The sequence below is a fragment of the Chelmon rostratus genome, chromosome 21 (assembly GCF_017976325.1).
Source record: "Chelmon rostratus isolate fCheRos1 chromosome 21, fCheRos1.pri, whole genome shotgun sequence".
Classification (NCBI taxonomy): domain Eukaryota; kingdom Metazoa; phylum Chordata; class Actinopteri; order Chaetodontiformes; family Chaetodontidae; genus Chelmon; species Chelmon rostratus.
The window spans coordinates 7,062,381-7,077,333 of NC_055678.1; the positions used below are offsets into that span (position 1 = coordinate 7,062,381).

Here is a 14,953-nt window from a genome sequence, read left to right on the forward strand (position 1 = left end):
TGTAGCTGAACATGCAGACACACACACGCATATGTGCACCTCCCCTGTCCAACACACACACACACACACACACACACATATATGCACACAGACATACAGTACAAAGATATGTTGAATATGGGATTATGAGCAGATGGACTGACAAGACAGAGAGAGTGAAAACTAGACGGACACATTAAGAAAAACACACACTACTGCACGCACGCGCACACACACACACACATACTGAGGGGGAGAGGAAGGGGGAGGGGTTAGGTGTGATGGAGGATCACTTACTGGCTGTACAGTTTATCCTGATACAGTCTGGAGGGAGAGCAGAGCAGAGGGTTAATGCTGCACACATACACATACTCTCCACGCCCTGGGGACGCACACATCGACACACCCTGCACGCATATATACAAACACGCACACACGCGCCGCTGAGAAAACACACGCTCTCCTTCGTCACAGGACCTCAAGCTGGATGGTGTATTTTGTTACTACAGTGTGAATTTTTTAGCAAATAAAGTGTAAAAACTGGATCAAGATTGGTGGATCTTTGCGTTCGGCATGTTAAGGAGAGCGGTGTTTCCCAGCGTGAGCCGTGTGCTCATTGGCTGCTCTGGCCTGAGCGACAGTTTCAGTCACCAATCAAAAGTGCCAGGAGACTGAGATGGGTCATGTGTGTCAGTCTGTCTGAAGACATCGAACACATCCCATGATGTTTGTCGCCCATGCAGAGCACAAATCTCCGCAAATGGTTGGAAGATTCAGCCCCATCATTAAATATGCTTTTCTTTTTTTTTTAACCCATGATGCCTTGGTGTGTCATGTGGCGTCAACCACAGAAAAGACGCGGCTGCAGACAACCAGAGACCGACACATGCACCCCACTGTTAAGTCTATGTGTGTTAGCATGTGAATGTACTTGTGAATGTGTGCAAACGACTGAGGGTGGAACTGTGTTTAGCAGCTAAACTGAGGAGAAATGTCTAAAAAAGACGAAAGGGGATGTGCTTATCCTGCAGGTATGTGTGCTGTTTGTGTGTGTTTGTACAGTTGGTGAGTCTTTGTGTTGATTGTATAAGGTGTTAGGGATGCACAGGTCCACTGGGAGTGAGCAGAGAATGCAGCTTGAGGCTTGACCCTCTGTTCAACACAAAAACCATGGCACTAACCTTCAACTGTGTATGTTTGTATGTGTATTCAGAGATAAACTGTGTATGCACGTCAACCAAAATGCTAAAAACAGGGTTCACGCACACATTTACTGATGAATATTCAGACGTTTTCTGCAACTTTTTCATAATATTTTATCCCATTTCCCTGACTTAATTTAAATAGTTTACAATAAGTAGACCTACATGCCTGTATAGCTATAGTTGCATGCCTAGGAACTCTGTCCACATAACGGGTTTTCACCTGCCCCCCATTCCGCATCAAGACATGCAGGTCCATCTTATTGAGTGGCTGCTATTCCATTGTCAGGAAACATAGCTGCCGTGCTAGCAGAAGGGATAAAGTTATCTGGCCTGGCTACAGCAGGCGTGTTGAAATATGTGCCTTATGGTTGTCTTGACGGCTGACCGGTGCTGTTTCCCCCATTTTGCCAGCGTCAAAGGCTAAGGTCTGCCTTCCTCCCGAGCCACTTGTTAAATTTGTCATTCAAAAGCCACACATTATTAAACACGCACCTCCCAGGCAGTTTTGCAGAGAAGAAAACTGCTAGCGCTTGCTGCAGACAAATAGCTGCATACGCCAATGTGCATCACGTGATAGTAGTGGCATTTCAGCTATCACACAGTGCAGCACTAGATGTTAAATTAGTAGAAGGAACTTATTCCACGTAACATCAGACAGATTTTTTGGACATATTTTAAACAATAGCCAAAACAATGTACATTTAAAAAAATTCCAAAGCATTCTTTTAATCCTAACCCATTTCCAGTGAACACATTTTCCTAACTTCATAACTTTTCCAGGAATTTCATGCCCGTGGGAACCCTGTACAAAGTATCTGCATAAACCTGTGAACCTCATGTCTTGAACATATTGCGTTTGGCAGAATTATTTGGAAGAATTATCAGGATTGCAGTTTAGTTTCCAGGGACGATACATTATTAATCAACATCTAATGACATTCCTATGCAGGAAATAGCCAAGAGGCCAGTATGAGCTGCATTCCCCTGACATGTAATTAAAATAATGTTTGAGAATATACATGTTTGTGTGCATGTGTGTACCTAGGTTGACAGTGAGTCGGACACGGCCCCCATCCAGCTCCAGACGAAGGGTGTCTGCGGAGTTTCGGGATGTGGTTGCCATGAGAACGCCATAAGCCCGCTGGGAGCGAAAGCGCAGCGAGACGTCCTCCGCCTCGGTGTGCATCGCCACAGGCAACTGCACCTTCATAAACTTACTGCCGTCGTACGACAGGATAGTCGCATCTGTACAAGATGTGCAGAGAGAGAGAGAGACGGAGACACAAGGAGAGCCAATGAGAGAGGAAGGGAAGAAGTGAAAGACAGGCGGAGGAAGACAGAGATGACGGTGGAGGAGAACGAGGTGGGTGGAAGCAGAGAGAAAAAACATTAAAAAGAGAGACACGCATGATTGACAAGGAGAAAACACACGAGGTGGGAAGAGACAAAGCCAACTTGACGTTGAGCGAATCAGATTTTAACATGAAGTATGTTGCAGCGTGGCTACACTCCCCCGTTCCCCCGCCACGTCATGTTCAAACTCAACCCTGCTTCCGACAAAAATCACCCCATCACTTTCCACCCTTAATTCATCATCGCTCGCTCACAAAAGAGGATGTAAAAATAGCCGCAGCTGGTTGGCTGGCCCTATTATCCAGTTAAATCAGAATGCATGGCGATGAGTGTGTTAGCCAGCGTCGCTGACATCCCAGACCCTGGAGTCATAATGTAACAAGCTCAGGTGATCCCACTTTAATGTCTTTTGCATACTCATTTACATATTCATAATCTTCTCTCCCTGCTACCTGCTGGGGCCAATCCCCAACCGCTAAACTGTTTACCTCCGAGGACCCTGTTTTTTATTGGCCAATTACATACACAGCTAAACACACTCTCCATGTCTCTGTGTCTTTATCTCTCCCTCTCTTCCTTCTTCGTATATCTCTCCATTCCGGTCCTCCTTCGCTTTCTCTCCCTTTCGCTCTCCCTGTTTCTGTGGGAGACGGTTGGAGCCAAGGCAAAAACAAGAGAACAGGAAGAGAGGGAGGCCTCATGAATACTGATGAGCTGAGAAGGAGGGAAAGAGAGAGATAGTGTGTGTGTGTGTGTGTGTGTGTGCGTGCATGTCAGAATAAGTGAGTGAATTTAAGTGTGAACAGAGGAGGGTTTAGTAAAGTGAGAGCAGGGGGAGAGAAAATAGGGACAGAGCAAGACGGAGAGAAAGGGGGGGGGAGAAAAAAGCTCTTGGCTAAAATGCAAATGAACCCTCATTAACTTGAGGAAAAAAGGAGGTGGTTGGCCTGTTATATCACAGATAACATAACTAACAGCCACACACACACCCGCCCAAGCACACTTGAAAACACACACACACACACGCACGTGCACACATTTCTGATAAGGGAGACAGCTGACTAAATTTTCCCCACCACGGCACCTGACTCACTACCAGGCAAATAGAGGAGGGAGGGATGGCTAGGAGCAAGTATGGAAGCCCGTTAACGCCAAGAAAGGAAAAAAAGGATGCTGCACACTGACTGCGTCGCATTCCGTCGCATCATTGGACGCACGTGGCACTCACCAGATGTGCTACAGATGTGTAGTCAGTGATGAATGTGTTAGCCTATCTCTCCATGCTCACTACCTTTCCTGTGGCCTCTAACTCCAACTGAAGATATAAGCCTTAAAAAGTGTCATATATATTATCATTTTAAAAAAAAAGTCTCAGTTATTTCCTAAAACAGCTGGTCACTGATCTTTGTAGCAAATGTCACTCTAACCGGAGTGAATGGTGCATTTCTTGGGGACTTGCTGCACTAATGAGTATTTATGGAGGCATATGGGCACGTCAAGCCCTGCCGTGAGTGCTGCCCTTTGCTATCTCACAGTTTTAATTAAGTGCTGGGATGGAATCTTGACATAAGGGGAGAAACTACAGGTGAAATGACTGTTTTTTAACGGACTGGTCAATTCTGAGATCTTGGGCTGTTTTGCTCCCATGTGACTTTTATATGCAAATCAGCGCATATTTAAGTCGATAAAGCTTAATTCTCATATTTTAACGTAACATTTCAGAAAAGCTGTTATACAAAAATAATTCTATTTATGTAAGTAATGAACAGTGGAAGTTTTATGGTGATATTTATTTTTATCCTATTCACCTGTACTGTATGCTGCATTCAGAGCCTATTTTGATATAACATTTTCTAACATATTTATGTTTTTTTTATGTGTTTTCTCAGTATTTCCTTATTTATTGAATGTTAAAAACATATCCAAAATCCCCTGTGTAAAAAACCTTTGACTCTAACGTCAGCAAAATGAAACAAGAATTTCATCCAGTGTTTGGATTTCTGTTGTGGAAGTCTCTGCAAATTGGTGCATATTTAAACAGATAACTCTAATTTGCATATTCAAACATTCAAATTCAGAAAACTTGTCATGCAAAAAAAAAACCTTCGTCTTAATGTAAGTAATCAACAGGGGAGGTTTCATGCTGATATCTATTAGTTAAGACTTTTTACCCTATTCACCTGTAGTGTCTTGCCTTAACAACATGTCATACTTTTGACCTAATTTCTCATTTTTCTCATTTTCATAGTATCTTTTTGATGACACTTGTCACGGTCGAGCATTTTCATCCATTAGCTCATAATTTCTTCTTACTTGTCATTATTATTGACTCAGTATCTCGTATTTGTGACATCCTTTCTCACGATACTGACTCATAATGCGTATTTATATTTTTGTCAGTCCTCACAAAATGTGGTTTGTTTCACAGCGATATGAACATTAGTTAAAACAGGGCTGTGTTGATTGTATTTGAATACACAGTGTTTGAAAAATTAGGCTGAAAGAGGACAGAATCTGATGTTTAATACTGAAAAGCGGAGATTCAACCTTTTACCAACTGACGGGTTAAGATGAAACTTTAGTAACTCCTAACTATCATTTATTTTTCTCTTTTCCTGGCAGGAATGAGCTTCCATAGAGAGAAATCAGGACAGCAATGTAACCCAGCAGTGTGAACAGCGTCAAAGGAACAGGAGGAACTAAAAATGTGTTAGGAAGTGTGCAAATGTGTCGCTGGAAATACGTGCGTGGCTGCTCTTTACAGAATAAAAATTCATCTTGGAGCTAGAGCGCGGCGACCATCTTTGTTCATTAAAGAAGACAGAGGGGGAACAAAGGCGAGAGCGAGAGAATGAGGGAGGGAGAAAAAAAAGGGAGGAGGAAACCGCAGGTAGAAGGCGTAAACATGGCCAATCACTCTCTCCATCTGCTTCTCCATCTGTGCTTCCTTTAATCCACTGAACCACCAGTTAGTGACCCCTCAATGCACACAGAGTGGGACGAAGAAAGATGTAGAGGAGAGGAAGACAGAGCTGAGAGGAAGAGAGAGAGGGGGGGTGCATTGCTACGATAAACATGCACTGTGGATGTTTGTCCTCAGAAATAAAACAGTTTCATACCAACGCCTTTCAGAGAGCGTGTGTGTGTGTGTGTGCGTGTGTGTGTGTGTGTATCTCCTGTTAGATGATAGTACAATCATCACGCGTCAGCAGTTGTGGCACAAACAACATTTCTTCTCTTCTCCTTGTCTGACTCCATCTTGCCTCTTTCAACAGGCCTGTATCAGTCCCTTTTCCTATCTTTCCTACTTTCCATTTCTCCCTCAGCCTGAATTCAGACCTTTTCTCATAACTCTCTCTCTCTGTCAGGTTTTCGACTCGCGTCTCCCCCGTTCCTCCTCATCTCCTCACCTGCTGTCATATGGCGGTTCCAGCCCGCTGGTCCCACCCTCCTCTGTCACAGCTCCTGCTCCCCGCTTTCTGCACATTTCCTCTCCCATCGATTCCCAGTCTCTGCATCCAATAGTCCTGTCTGCGGCTCTGCTTCCTCCCACCTCTTCTCTTTCACCCCTGTTTGGTCCTCTCCCCTCCCTGCCTCCACCTTACTACTCTCACTTTCACGCAGAAAATGTGTTTTGGTGAATAAAAAAGATACAGCCAAAGATAGAAAAGCGATTTTTCGTTGTTGAGCGACTCATTTTCTCTTCACCCTTGTTTTCTATCTCCACCTATCTCTACTTTATCTACTCTCTACCTGCCATCCTTCCTATTCTCCATCACCAGGGACGAGGTGGAGGGTACCTAAACTCAATTTGCAAGCGGTTTTTATTTGAATAGTTTAGCCACATTTTTATCTGCTATAAATCTTTATGAGGGCGCCTTTTTAGTGCACATCAGAGTACATCTGTTAGGATGGGCCTTTTAAGGGAAAAAAACATAACTTAAAGGTATTACGCATAAAAATGTATTGCCCAATAACTGATGATCATAATGTATTTTCAGCGTTTGATGAAGTTGTTTCTGACTTTGAAACTCTCCATCCCAAAACCATCTGTCTTCTGTCACTCATCCCTTTGGCATTACTCAGTGTTCTCAAGCCAAAAAGCAAATGACAAAGCTGTCAGTATGACTGTACTTTGCTTATTATCAATGTTCCACAAAATGTTGCTGTTTAGTGGCTGTAATTAGCCAGCTTACTCATCTCTATTGTGAAAATGTGACTTAAGCATTCATGCCAATCGCTACGCAGGCTGCCAAAAGTCCAGTTGAGTGTTATTCTCATCCTCCTCCTCCTCCCCCCCGACCTGCCGGTGCGTCATCCTCACCTCTCTCGCAGGAGCGTCCCAGGTATCCCGTCCCCGAGCAGTCGCAGACGTAGCGATTCCAGCCCTCCCTGCAGATGCCGTTGTGCTGGCAGGGGTTGGATAGGCACTGTTTGGCCGGCTCCCTGGAGCACGACGGCTTCACCCCCACCGCCCTCTGGGCCTCGGCCAGCCGCCGGATGTCTTTGCTCTGCCCGTCCACAAACAGGTCTCTGATGCAGCCCACGTAGCCGTAGTTCAACAGAGCCGTCCACACCTGAGGGAGAGGTCACCAGTGTTGAGCAGTTTCACTGGGAGGAATTTGGCCACATTTTGCCGGTAAACTACAGTCAATCATACTTTTCACCCCGATATATTTTTGTCCATTTTTTCCTTACACAAGTTGCTTAAGACAGGTGCTTCAATCCATTTTGGTCTCACCTTATATTAAGATACACATATTCACCATTAACAGAGTTGCTTATTAATGCCTTATTCTGGGGGGATCTGGTGGTGTGGGTTATTATAGGTTAGGGTTAGGTTATTAAGATAGTAATTCATGTACAATACTAATAACTTCCTTTCTTACGATCAATAGGCAGGAGGTTATTGAAGGAAGACTCTTAATTAACTCTTAGTTAATGGCCCAGTAGTTGTAGCATATGGTCATGCAGAATGAGGCATTAATAAGTGCTTTATAATGACTAAAAAAGAGACATTATACGGCTGATAAACAGCTAGTTAATGGTGACCACTTGTGCCTTAATATAAGTTCAAATCTGTTTGATTTTTAGTTTTTAATATTAATATAGATTGTTTCATCAGGTACAGCCTGAGGTCTAGTATCACTTTTCTAGCTTTTATCCCATATCAAGGTCTTCTTCTGTTGCAGTTCACATGTCAAAATTAGTTGCACAGTAGACGCACGGCAGCAACACACACACACACCTCTGTCGGGAAGATGAGTCCAGCGCGGTCCTCAGGCAGTCCTCCGAGGTACAAAGTGTCATCCAGGTCCAGGATCTCGCTGTCTCCTGGAGCCGTGTAAGCCGTTCTTACGCTGTTCACCGAGATGGTTCCTGGATTCACCGCGAGACACCAAAGCAATTTCAGCAATCATTACGACCTTCAGCGTGAACATCCTCATCGCAATCACCACCGCCACCATTATGACTACCATCATCATCTTTATCATCGTCATCCTGCCTCCTCTTTGTCCTCCTCCTCCTCATCACCACCGCCAATCACTGCCACAATCAGAAGCCATGGGAAAGCCACACAGGCTGCTGGTTTAAAAGTGCTACACCCCACGGTTTTTCAGCAATAAATCATTAATACATTTATTTTTAGACATTAGTACAGTTACAGTCAACAAACAAGACCCCCATTGAGAAGACTGGCAGCCTCCACTGTAGTTTTCTAGACTGCAATTAACACTGACATGCAAACTATAACTGTATTAGCATCAGGCTGAGAAAACATGACAAATCCTGCAACTGTAAATATGGTCTCAGTCTCAGCCGTCACTGTGTGGTCGTTGTTCAAAGGACTGAGATAGATTACATTCATACACATGTCTTTATGTCCAAAATTTAATTTCCCCAGGGACAAATAAAGTAATCTTGAAAATACACATAACAGACAACAACAGGCACTGTGTAAGTATGTTTTATGTATCCACCCCACAGGAGGCCTAATTTAATGGTTCAATGGCAAATGTGAACCATAACTTTGAAGAACATTAACAGCGCTAGCAGTAGCATGAGAAAGAGGCAACCAATTGCTTTAATTACAGTCTCATTGTTATGTTAATTATACCAACACATTACAGTAAATTTGACAGTGCTTCTGTATATTGCTTGTGTTAAAAATGGCCTATGCAGCACCTTTAAAATCAGATTCAGTAACCCCAGTTTGAATTAAATACAGGCAGCAGGCAGATGGAGGGTGCTTACTATAAAATGTTGAAGTACAGTCTTTGTGTACTCCTTATCCTCCCCCTCCTCATCAACCTCCGTGATCAAGGTTAGCATCAGAGTTGAGAGAGCTGTAAGTGTACCTGAGCGTCCGTCCCTCTGGAAGTCCACATGATACCACTCCCCATCATTGACCTTCCTGTCGATAGCCTTGGTCTTGGTTGTTCCCGAGCCCATGTCGAGCAGCAGGTACAAGTGCCCGTCCAGCATCTCGATGGCAAAAAAATCCACCTGTAAGTGAAAGAGAAACAGTATCTGGTAAAAAGCAGGGACATGGTTGATAGCTGGCAATGAAAATGCAAATTACAACTGCAAGTTACAGCACGGTGATTAGGCCCCAGTCTAATCATTTATAATCCGGTTCTTTCTTCGGTGTCATTCACTTTTAGTGGAGATTAGTAAACCTATACATTTTTCGGAAACTTTTGGGGAATGGGGATGATTTTGGAGTGTCAACCCAAATTTTCAGGGACAATCAATAATTCTGTGATCTATTGGAGACGATGATTTAAAGGCTTAATTAGACATTAGACATTAATGTCTTCTGTGACCCCTTAACTTTTCATCTACTGCCACCATAAGCTGCATACAGTGTTTATGAACACATACCTGCAGAACTAGTGACGTTCTCATTTGTGCTCATTTGTTCTGCTGTGTCTAATGGTACCACTGCTGTAGACTGTGGTCTGTCGCGTGAATGGACGACCATATCAGATATCGGCGACTGGCCGAGTCTATCTATTTATCTAGCTATATCTATTTTTTTATTCATTGCATTTAGGTAATTTAACAGTCTTCCTTTTGAAAAACGAGTGACAGAGAGTAGCACAAAGAGGCCGGCAACAGCAGAGAGAGGTAGTGGGGAAAAACACCGTGTGGAGCGAGAATATTTTCACATCTAAGTCGATGAATTAGGGGGTTATTTCGACAAAAGAGTTGGTGATTGTTGGAACAGTGGAAAGACGTTTTTTGTGAGTTTAACTTTCGTCTTGAGAGAAAAAACTTGAATTCAGAAGGTGTACGGTACGAATATTTCCTTTCTGTGGCATTCGCTGCTTGTTGGAATTTTAATCTAGTAGGCTCTGGCACTAAAAATCTAGTAGACTGCTGCTCTTGAAGAAGGAAAAAAACATATATTTTCACCTTGACTGTAGGAGGAGTGCGGGGGTCCTTGCGTTGCTGCTGTCGAGGTTTGCCATGGCTGAAAAGCATCAAACCGTTCGGCTCCGTGGTCCTGAAGTCAAACGAGATCGAACCCGCCTTCTTCGCCGTCCACTTGCTCAGTGCCACGAAAGACTCTGGGGTGTCAAAGGTCACGGGGTCCAGCGTGGCGACACTCTCGCACTTAAAGGACACCACCCCACTTACCTGGAGAAGAAGAAGAATAAATGTTCAAGCATCAAAAAAGTGGGCAGTAAAACCGATGTTCAGTGAATATCAAGACCAAAACGGTTCCTTTGTAGTCTGGGACTGAAATAAAGCCAGTTGCTCCCAGCTGGGAACAGACTAAAAGACAAAAGCTTGTGGCTACATCGCAAAAATATAATCCCATTTACTTAAAATTCCTACACTATAAGCCTTGTAGGGCCTGACAGGAGGTTGTGGAACAGAACGATGTCTGCGTTCTGTGTATAAGAGGATAATGTGTTGTCTGGCTCGAGCTTTACATGCTGTTCAAAGTGCATACCTTCATCTTTGGGTCTCCCTGTTTAGCCAGTCTAGATAACTCCAATCGCACATCATTGTTCTTGTACACCACCTTCAGGGGGACGGGAATGAAGGGAAAAGAATGAAACGTTAATTCACCTTTTGGATTAAATAAAAAGACGCCTTTTTCTCCACTTTCAAAATCACTTCACTTTCCTTTAAAGTGCTTCGAGTGTGGCACAGAATTTGACTGTTGCGAGTCTTTATTCAACCTCCCTGTTTAAGAACAATAAGAAAAAAACAAGCAAAAACCTGGGACAGGCTTTGATTAACCTTTTCAGAAGTCAAAAAAAGAAGAGAATATTAAAGAGGCAGACAAGACCAAGCATCCATTAATCTTACAACCTGCAAAACTTTTTTTTTTTTTTGATTCAAGTGTTTTGGTATTTTCATATGAAAGTTGCAACCTCAAGACGAGCAAGCCACTCAAGCCTCATCTTTTGATATCTCCTCATTTGTCCCTGCCACTTGCACGATCGCTTTTACCTCCCTTTTCTGCTTCTCTCTCCCCGACACAGTGCGCTCTCTGACTGAGCAGCGCGAGTGTAAAGAGTGTGCTTGTGCTGAGCATTTTGATGCCGGGGGAGACGAGCGCACACAGGCTCGGCTTTATTAATCCAGACCTCCTTCTATGACCTGTGAGCGAGTCAGCACCGTCGCAAAATGCACCCTCCGCGTTGGCTTTTCACCCCTGTTTTTAATGTTCCGTGTGTTGTGTGCATTTGCGTCTGCGTGCAGGGCGCTGAGAGTGATTCTTGAGTATGGGCGCTGTGCAAAATGGTGCTAGCGCGTGGGTGTGTGTTTGCGCGCGCGCGTAGGAGCGGGCCTGCGCCGCATCAAATGCACAAAAATTGCTACAGCCGTGATCGCTCATGCGCGTGATTCGCTGCATACATCTTAATTTGCTCACACGGATTATCATATCATCGTATTAAATATGTAAATGTGCCAGTGGAGGGTTCACTTTGACAGCGGCAGCCTCGTTTAAACACCATCGGTCTTAATGAAGCAACACAGAGCGCATTCACCACTGATACAGATAGCTCTCTGTTTGGCACATCATCTGTCGGCTTGTTTGGTTGTTTGTTTATGCCTCCGTGTGAGTCTCTGTGAATGAAAGTGAGTCTCAGACACGGTGTGTATATAAGGGGCGCGGGCATGTATATGTGAGTTTTGTTGTGTCAAGTGCTGCCTATGCATATGTATGATTATTTGTGTTGGACTATTCTATTTACGCACATCTGCGTGGACATGCTAAGGCCGTGTTTATGTGTACATGCAAGTGTATCAGTGTGTTTTCTTCCGTGTGTCATGTGAGTTTTTGTTGTTGCAGTGTTGTGGCCCATTTCAAGCACAGCGGATGGATGGAGCGTCTCTGTGGCGTAGCTAATTAGCATGTTAGTGCTTAGTGCTGTATCTACTCCCTCAACGACACTCATCACTGATTCTCTCTGATGCTGGGGTGTGTGTGTGTGTGTGTGTGTCTGGGACTGTTTGTGTGAGTCTGCCAAATGGAAGCATTTCTGTGCGTATTTGTTTGTGTGTGCGTGTGTGTGTGCACTTTATAAGATAATGTGTGTAAAATGTTTCCGTGAAGCGTGACAGAAAAGGAAGGGAGAAAGACAGAAAGTGAGAGAAAAAGAAGAAAATCTGTGTTTCCTAAGAGCATACAGGAATATGTGCACCATGAGTGTATGAATTAAGCAATAATTAAATACGATCATTCGTCGTCTTTCAGTGGAATCATCTTGTGAAGACATTATCATGTGGAGATTATCTCAGTTGCTCATTAAGTCTAAATTCTGTCTGAATTAATTCTGAGCAAACTGTGGTTACAAAATAACAAAATTAGCTACTGAGGATGTTGTTTTACACGTGTGCAGAGTTTTTGGAAAAATACTCATGCTATTTTTGAACCACACTGCCGAGCGCTAGCACGAGCACGAACGTGTTTTCTTTGTGCAGTTATACACACATAGTGCATCATGCGTGCACCGCACCTCTTTGAGACAGCCCATGAAGTTATTGCTGACTGGAGAGCCGGGCAGGTCAGCGGTGCTGGGGCTCCCTCCCACGTAGAAGAAGTCGTCAGAGCCCAGCATGGTGTAGTCCTCCTGGGTGTAGCCCGTGGTGGTCAGGATGCCGTCCACAGAGATCGTCACCTACACAACAAAGCACAGGGAAAGGACACGCTATATACTCACACCAAAGGCAGCGCTAAGCGCTAGCTAGGCGCTGACCAGCCAAATTAGCCCCCGTTACTCTGGTAACCAATGTGTATGCATTGTGGTGGGGAGAAGGCCTGATTAGTTTGGGGAAATGGCTAGTTGTGCTGTTGGGACTGATTTGGTGTGGATGCATCAGTGCTAACTGTGTGTTGTAATTGAGTTGTGCTGCCTCTTGCCTTTGCTGGTATTACTGACATTATGTTGCTGTGCACCGCTAAATGCCCCTCACTCACTCTGCCTACTCTTAGTAATACACTCTATAGCCTCAGCTACCACTTGTACACTCTCACTGGAATCACACTAACATGGTCTGCCTGCTTCTGTCTGTCAACAGCAATAAAGTTTATTGTACAGAATGCAACTAGATCCTTTGTGTGATTAATAAAGATTTACTGATACCCAAAGCCAACATTCGTGGATCGTGACTCTCCACATCCAGACTCCAAAGCCAGTTCTGTCACTGCATCGTACTCACTACAAAACAGACTAAACCAGCACGATTTGTGCAGCACTGCATTAAAAGTTAGCTAGTTCCACTGTTGCATTGAAAGCTCTCCTCCTCACAGACTCTAAGCTTCTTTATCTGGACGAAGATGCAGTTTGATTCACTTCCTAACATACTAGCACCGAAGGTGACACTGACCCTGGTGTTCCTGTAACTTAAACAGCCCATTCTGCTGTATAATAGCCTCTAAGGGGGCTTTCAGCTTGCACCGGTTGCAAACCCTGCCACACGTAAGTCACAGTTAGTGGTATGGTATCACCCTGATATTCTACAGTATATTACTGAGCAAGTTCGACCCGCTACAGCATGTTCCCTCTCACTGATGTTCCTTATCATTGCCGGGCAATCCTGCCCAGCCAGGCAGATGTTAGTAAAGTCTCCACAGGCTTCTTCATGCTATGCAGGTAGGTGTTAGTACTATTTACTTGTTAGTAGTTGTTAGTTGTTGCACTGCTGACAGCCACAGTAGTGTTACTTGTGTCAAGCCAAGCTGTGTTGGGTTACTGAGGTTAGGGTTAATGATTTCAATGCTGTTAGTAGTTGTGAAGATGTTATGTTATTGTGTTGTTAGGGTGAGTTGTGATGATGGTGTTAGTTAGTTAGTTAGTTTGTGGTCTGGGGGGGTTTGTTAGATCAGCGATTCTGAATGAGATGACACATGGACAAAGACACACTAGTTGATGTGCACACACGCACAGGTGTTAGATGGGTCACGGCTCATTCCACACGTACGCACGCACGTAAATATATAAAACATGCATCCGGTTCCTCTCTCTGCATGCAACCACTGGCAACGAGGACACAGTCGATAAAAAAACGACAACTGGGGACGGGATGAATCAGAGGCACCATGGAGAACATGCAGTGGCAGAGTGGAGGACGAAAAATCAAAAGAAGAAAAAGGGAAAAAAAAAGAAAAAAGAGGGGGAAGGAGGGACCTCTCTTTCCATTTTACGGACCAATCAGAGAGGGGGAGGGTTTCTGAGTCACGCCATGCAGGAAGGGGGAGGAGGGGCTCGCCATTTGCGTGCAGGTGAGGGATGAGCCAATCAGTACACGCCTACATGTCAGTCACAGGGTGATGGGGTGAAAAAAACGGTAGAGAAAGGGGGGGGAGGGGAGGGATTTAAAGAAAAAAAGTGGTTGGCAAGGAGGGGGGGGCGGGGGCTTTTTAAGCGTAAAAGACTACCAACCGCATTTATCCTTTTATTGGTTTAGTTTTGATGTCTATGGTTCAAAAGGAAATAGACACGGGGCAAACCCAAACTAAGAAACAATTAGAATGATATCTACCGAACAATGGAGTTTGTTTACCATAGCGTGTCCAATGCCTGAGTGCTTTGTAGGAGAGGGGGAGAAAGGAAAGCAAAAAACTGTGAACAGAACAACTTCGGGAACAAAAAAAGGAAAGCTAGAAGGCCTCTGGTGAGGTTAGTAGGTTGGTTGGAGTGGTTTCGCTAGGAGAAGGGCACAGGTTAGGTTAGTAGAATGAATCATTCCATGGATGGTGGTTAGTTTCACTAGCAGGTTAGTAAAGTTAGTAGTCAAGTTAGTAGTACAAACAGGCAAACGGTAGAGGCAGCGCACAGGTGGGTTACAGGCACCTGAGTGCGAGTGACCCTCATTGTTCTTTAGTTCACGCTCTCTGTCTGTCACACATTCGCTCACACACACACGCACCCACAATTGAAAAAGCACTC

At 44.3% G+C, this 14,953-nt stretch overlaps 1 protein-coding gene across 3 annotated transcripts in view; it reads right to left on the bottom strand.

Annotated features, from left to right (window-relative positions):
- Positions 1-14,953, bottom strand: part of nrxn1a (neurexin 1a) — a 53,665-nt gene that overhangs the window by 18,287 nt on the left and 20,425 nt on the right. The window contains exons 4-14 of one of the 3 annotated variants that reach the window (XM_041962034.1): positions 14,547-14,591; positions 12,521-12,682; positions 10,501-10,572; positions 9,957-10,181; positions 8,897-9,044; positions 7,786-7,916; positions 6,862-7,114; positions 2,226-2,429; positions 2,112-2,125; positions 352-361; positions 277-303 (exon numbers count right to left, since the gene is read on the bottom strand). In XM_041962034.1, the coding sequence (XP_041817968.1) occupies positions 277-303; positions 352-361; positions 2,112-2,125; positions 2,226-2,429; positions 6,862-7,114; positions 7,786-7,916; positions 8,897-9,044; positions 9,957-10,181; positions 10,501-10,572; positions 12,521-12,682; positions 14,547-14,591 (1,291 nt within the window). The remainder of the gene's footprint in view (positions 1-276; positions 304-351; positions 362-2,111; positions 2,126-2,225; positions 2,430-6,861; positions 7,115-7,785; positions 7,917-8,896; positions 9,045-9,956; positions 10,182-10,500; positions 10,573-12,520; positions 12,683-14,546; positions 14,592-14,953) is intronic. The other 2 variants (XM_041962032.1, XM_041962033.1) reach the window with 2 other exon arrangements.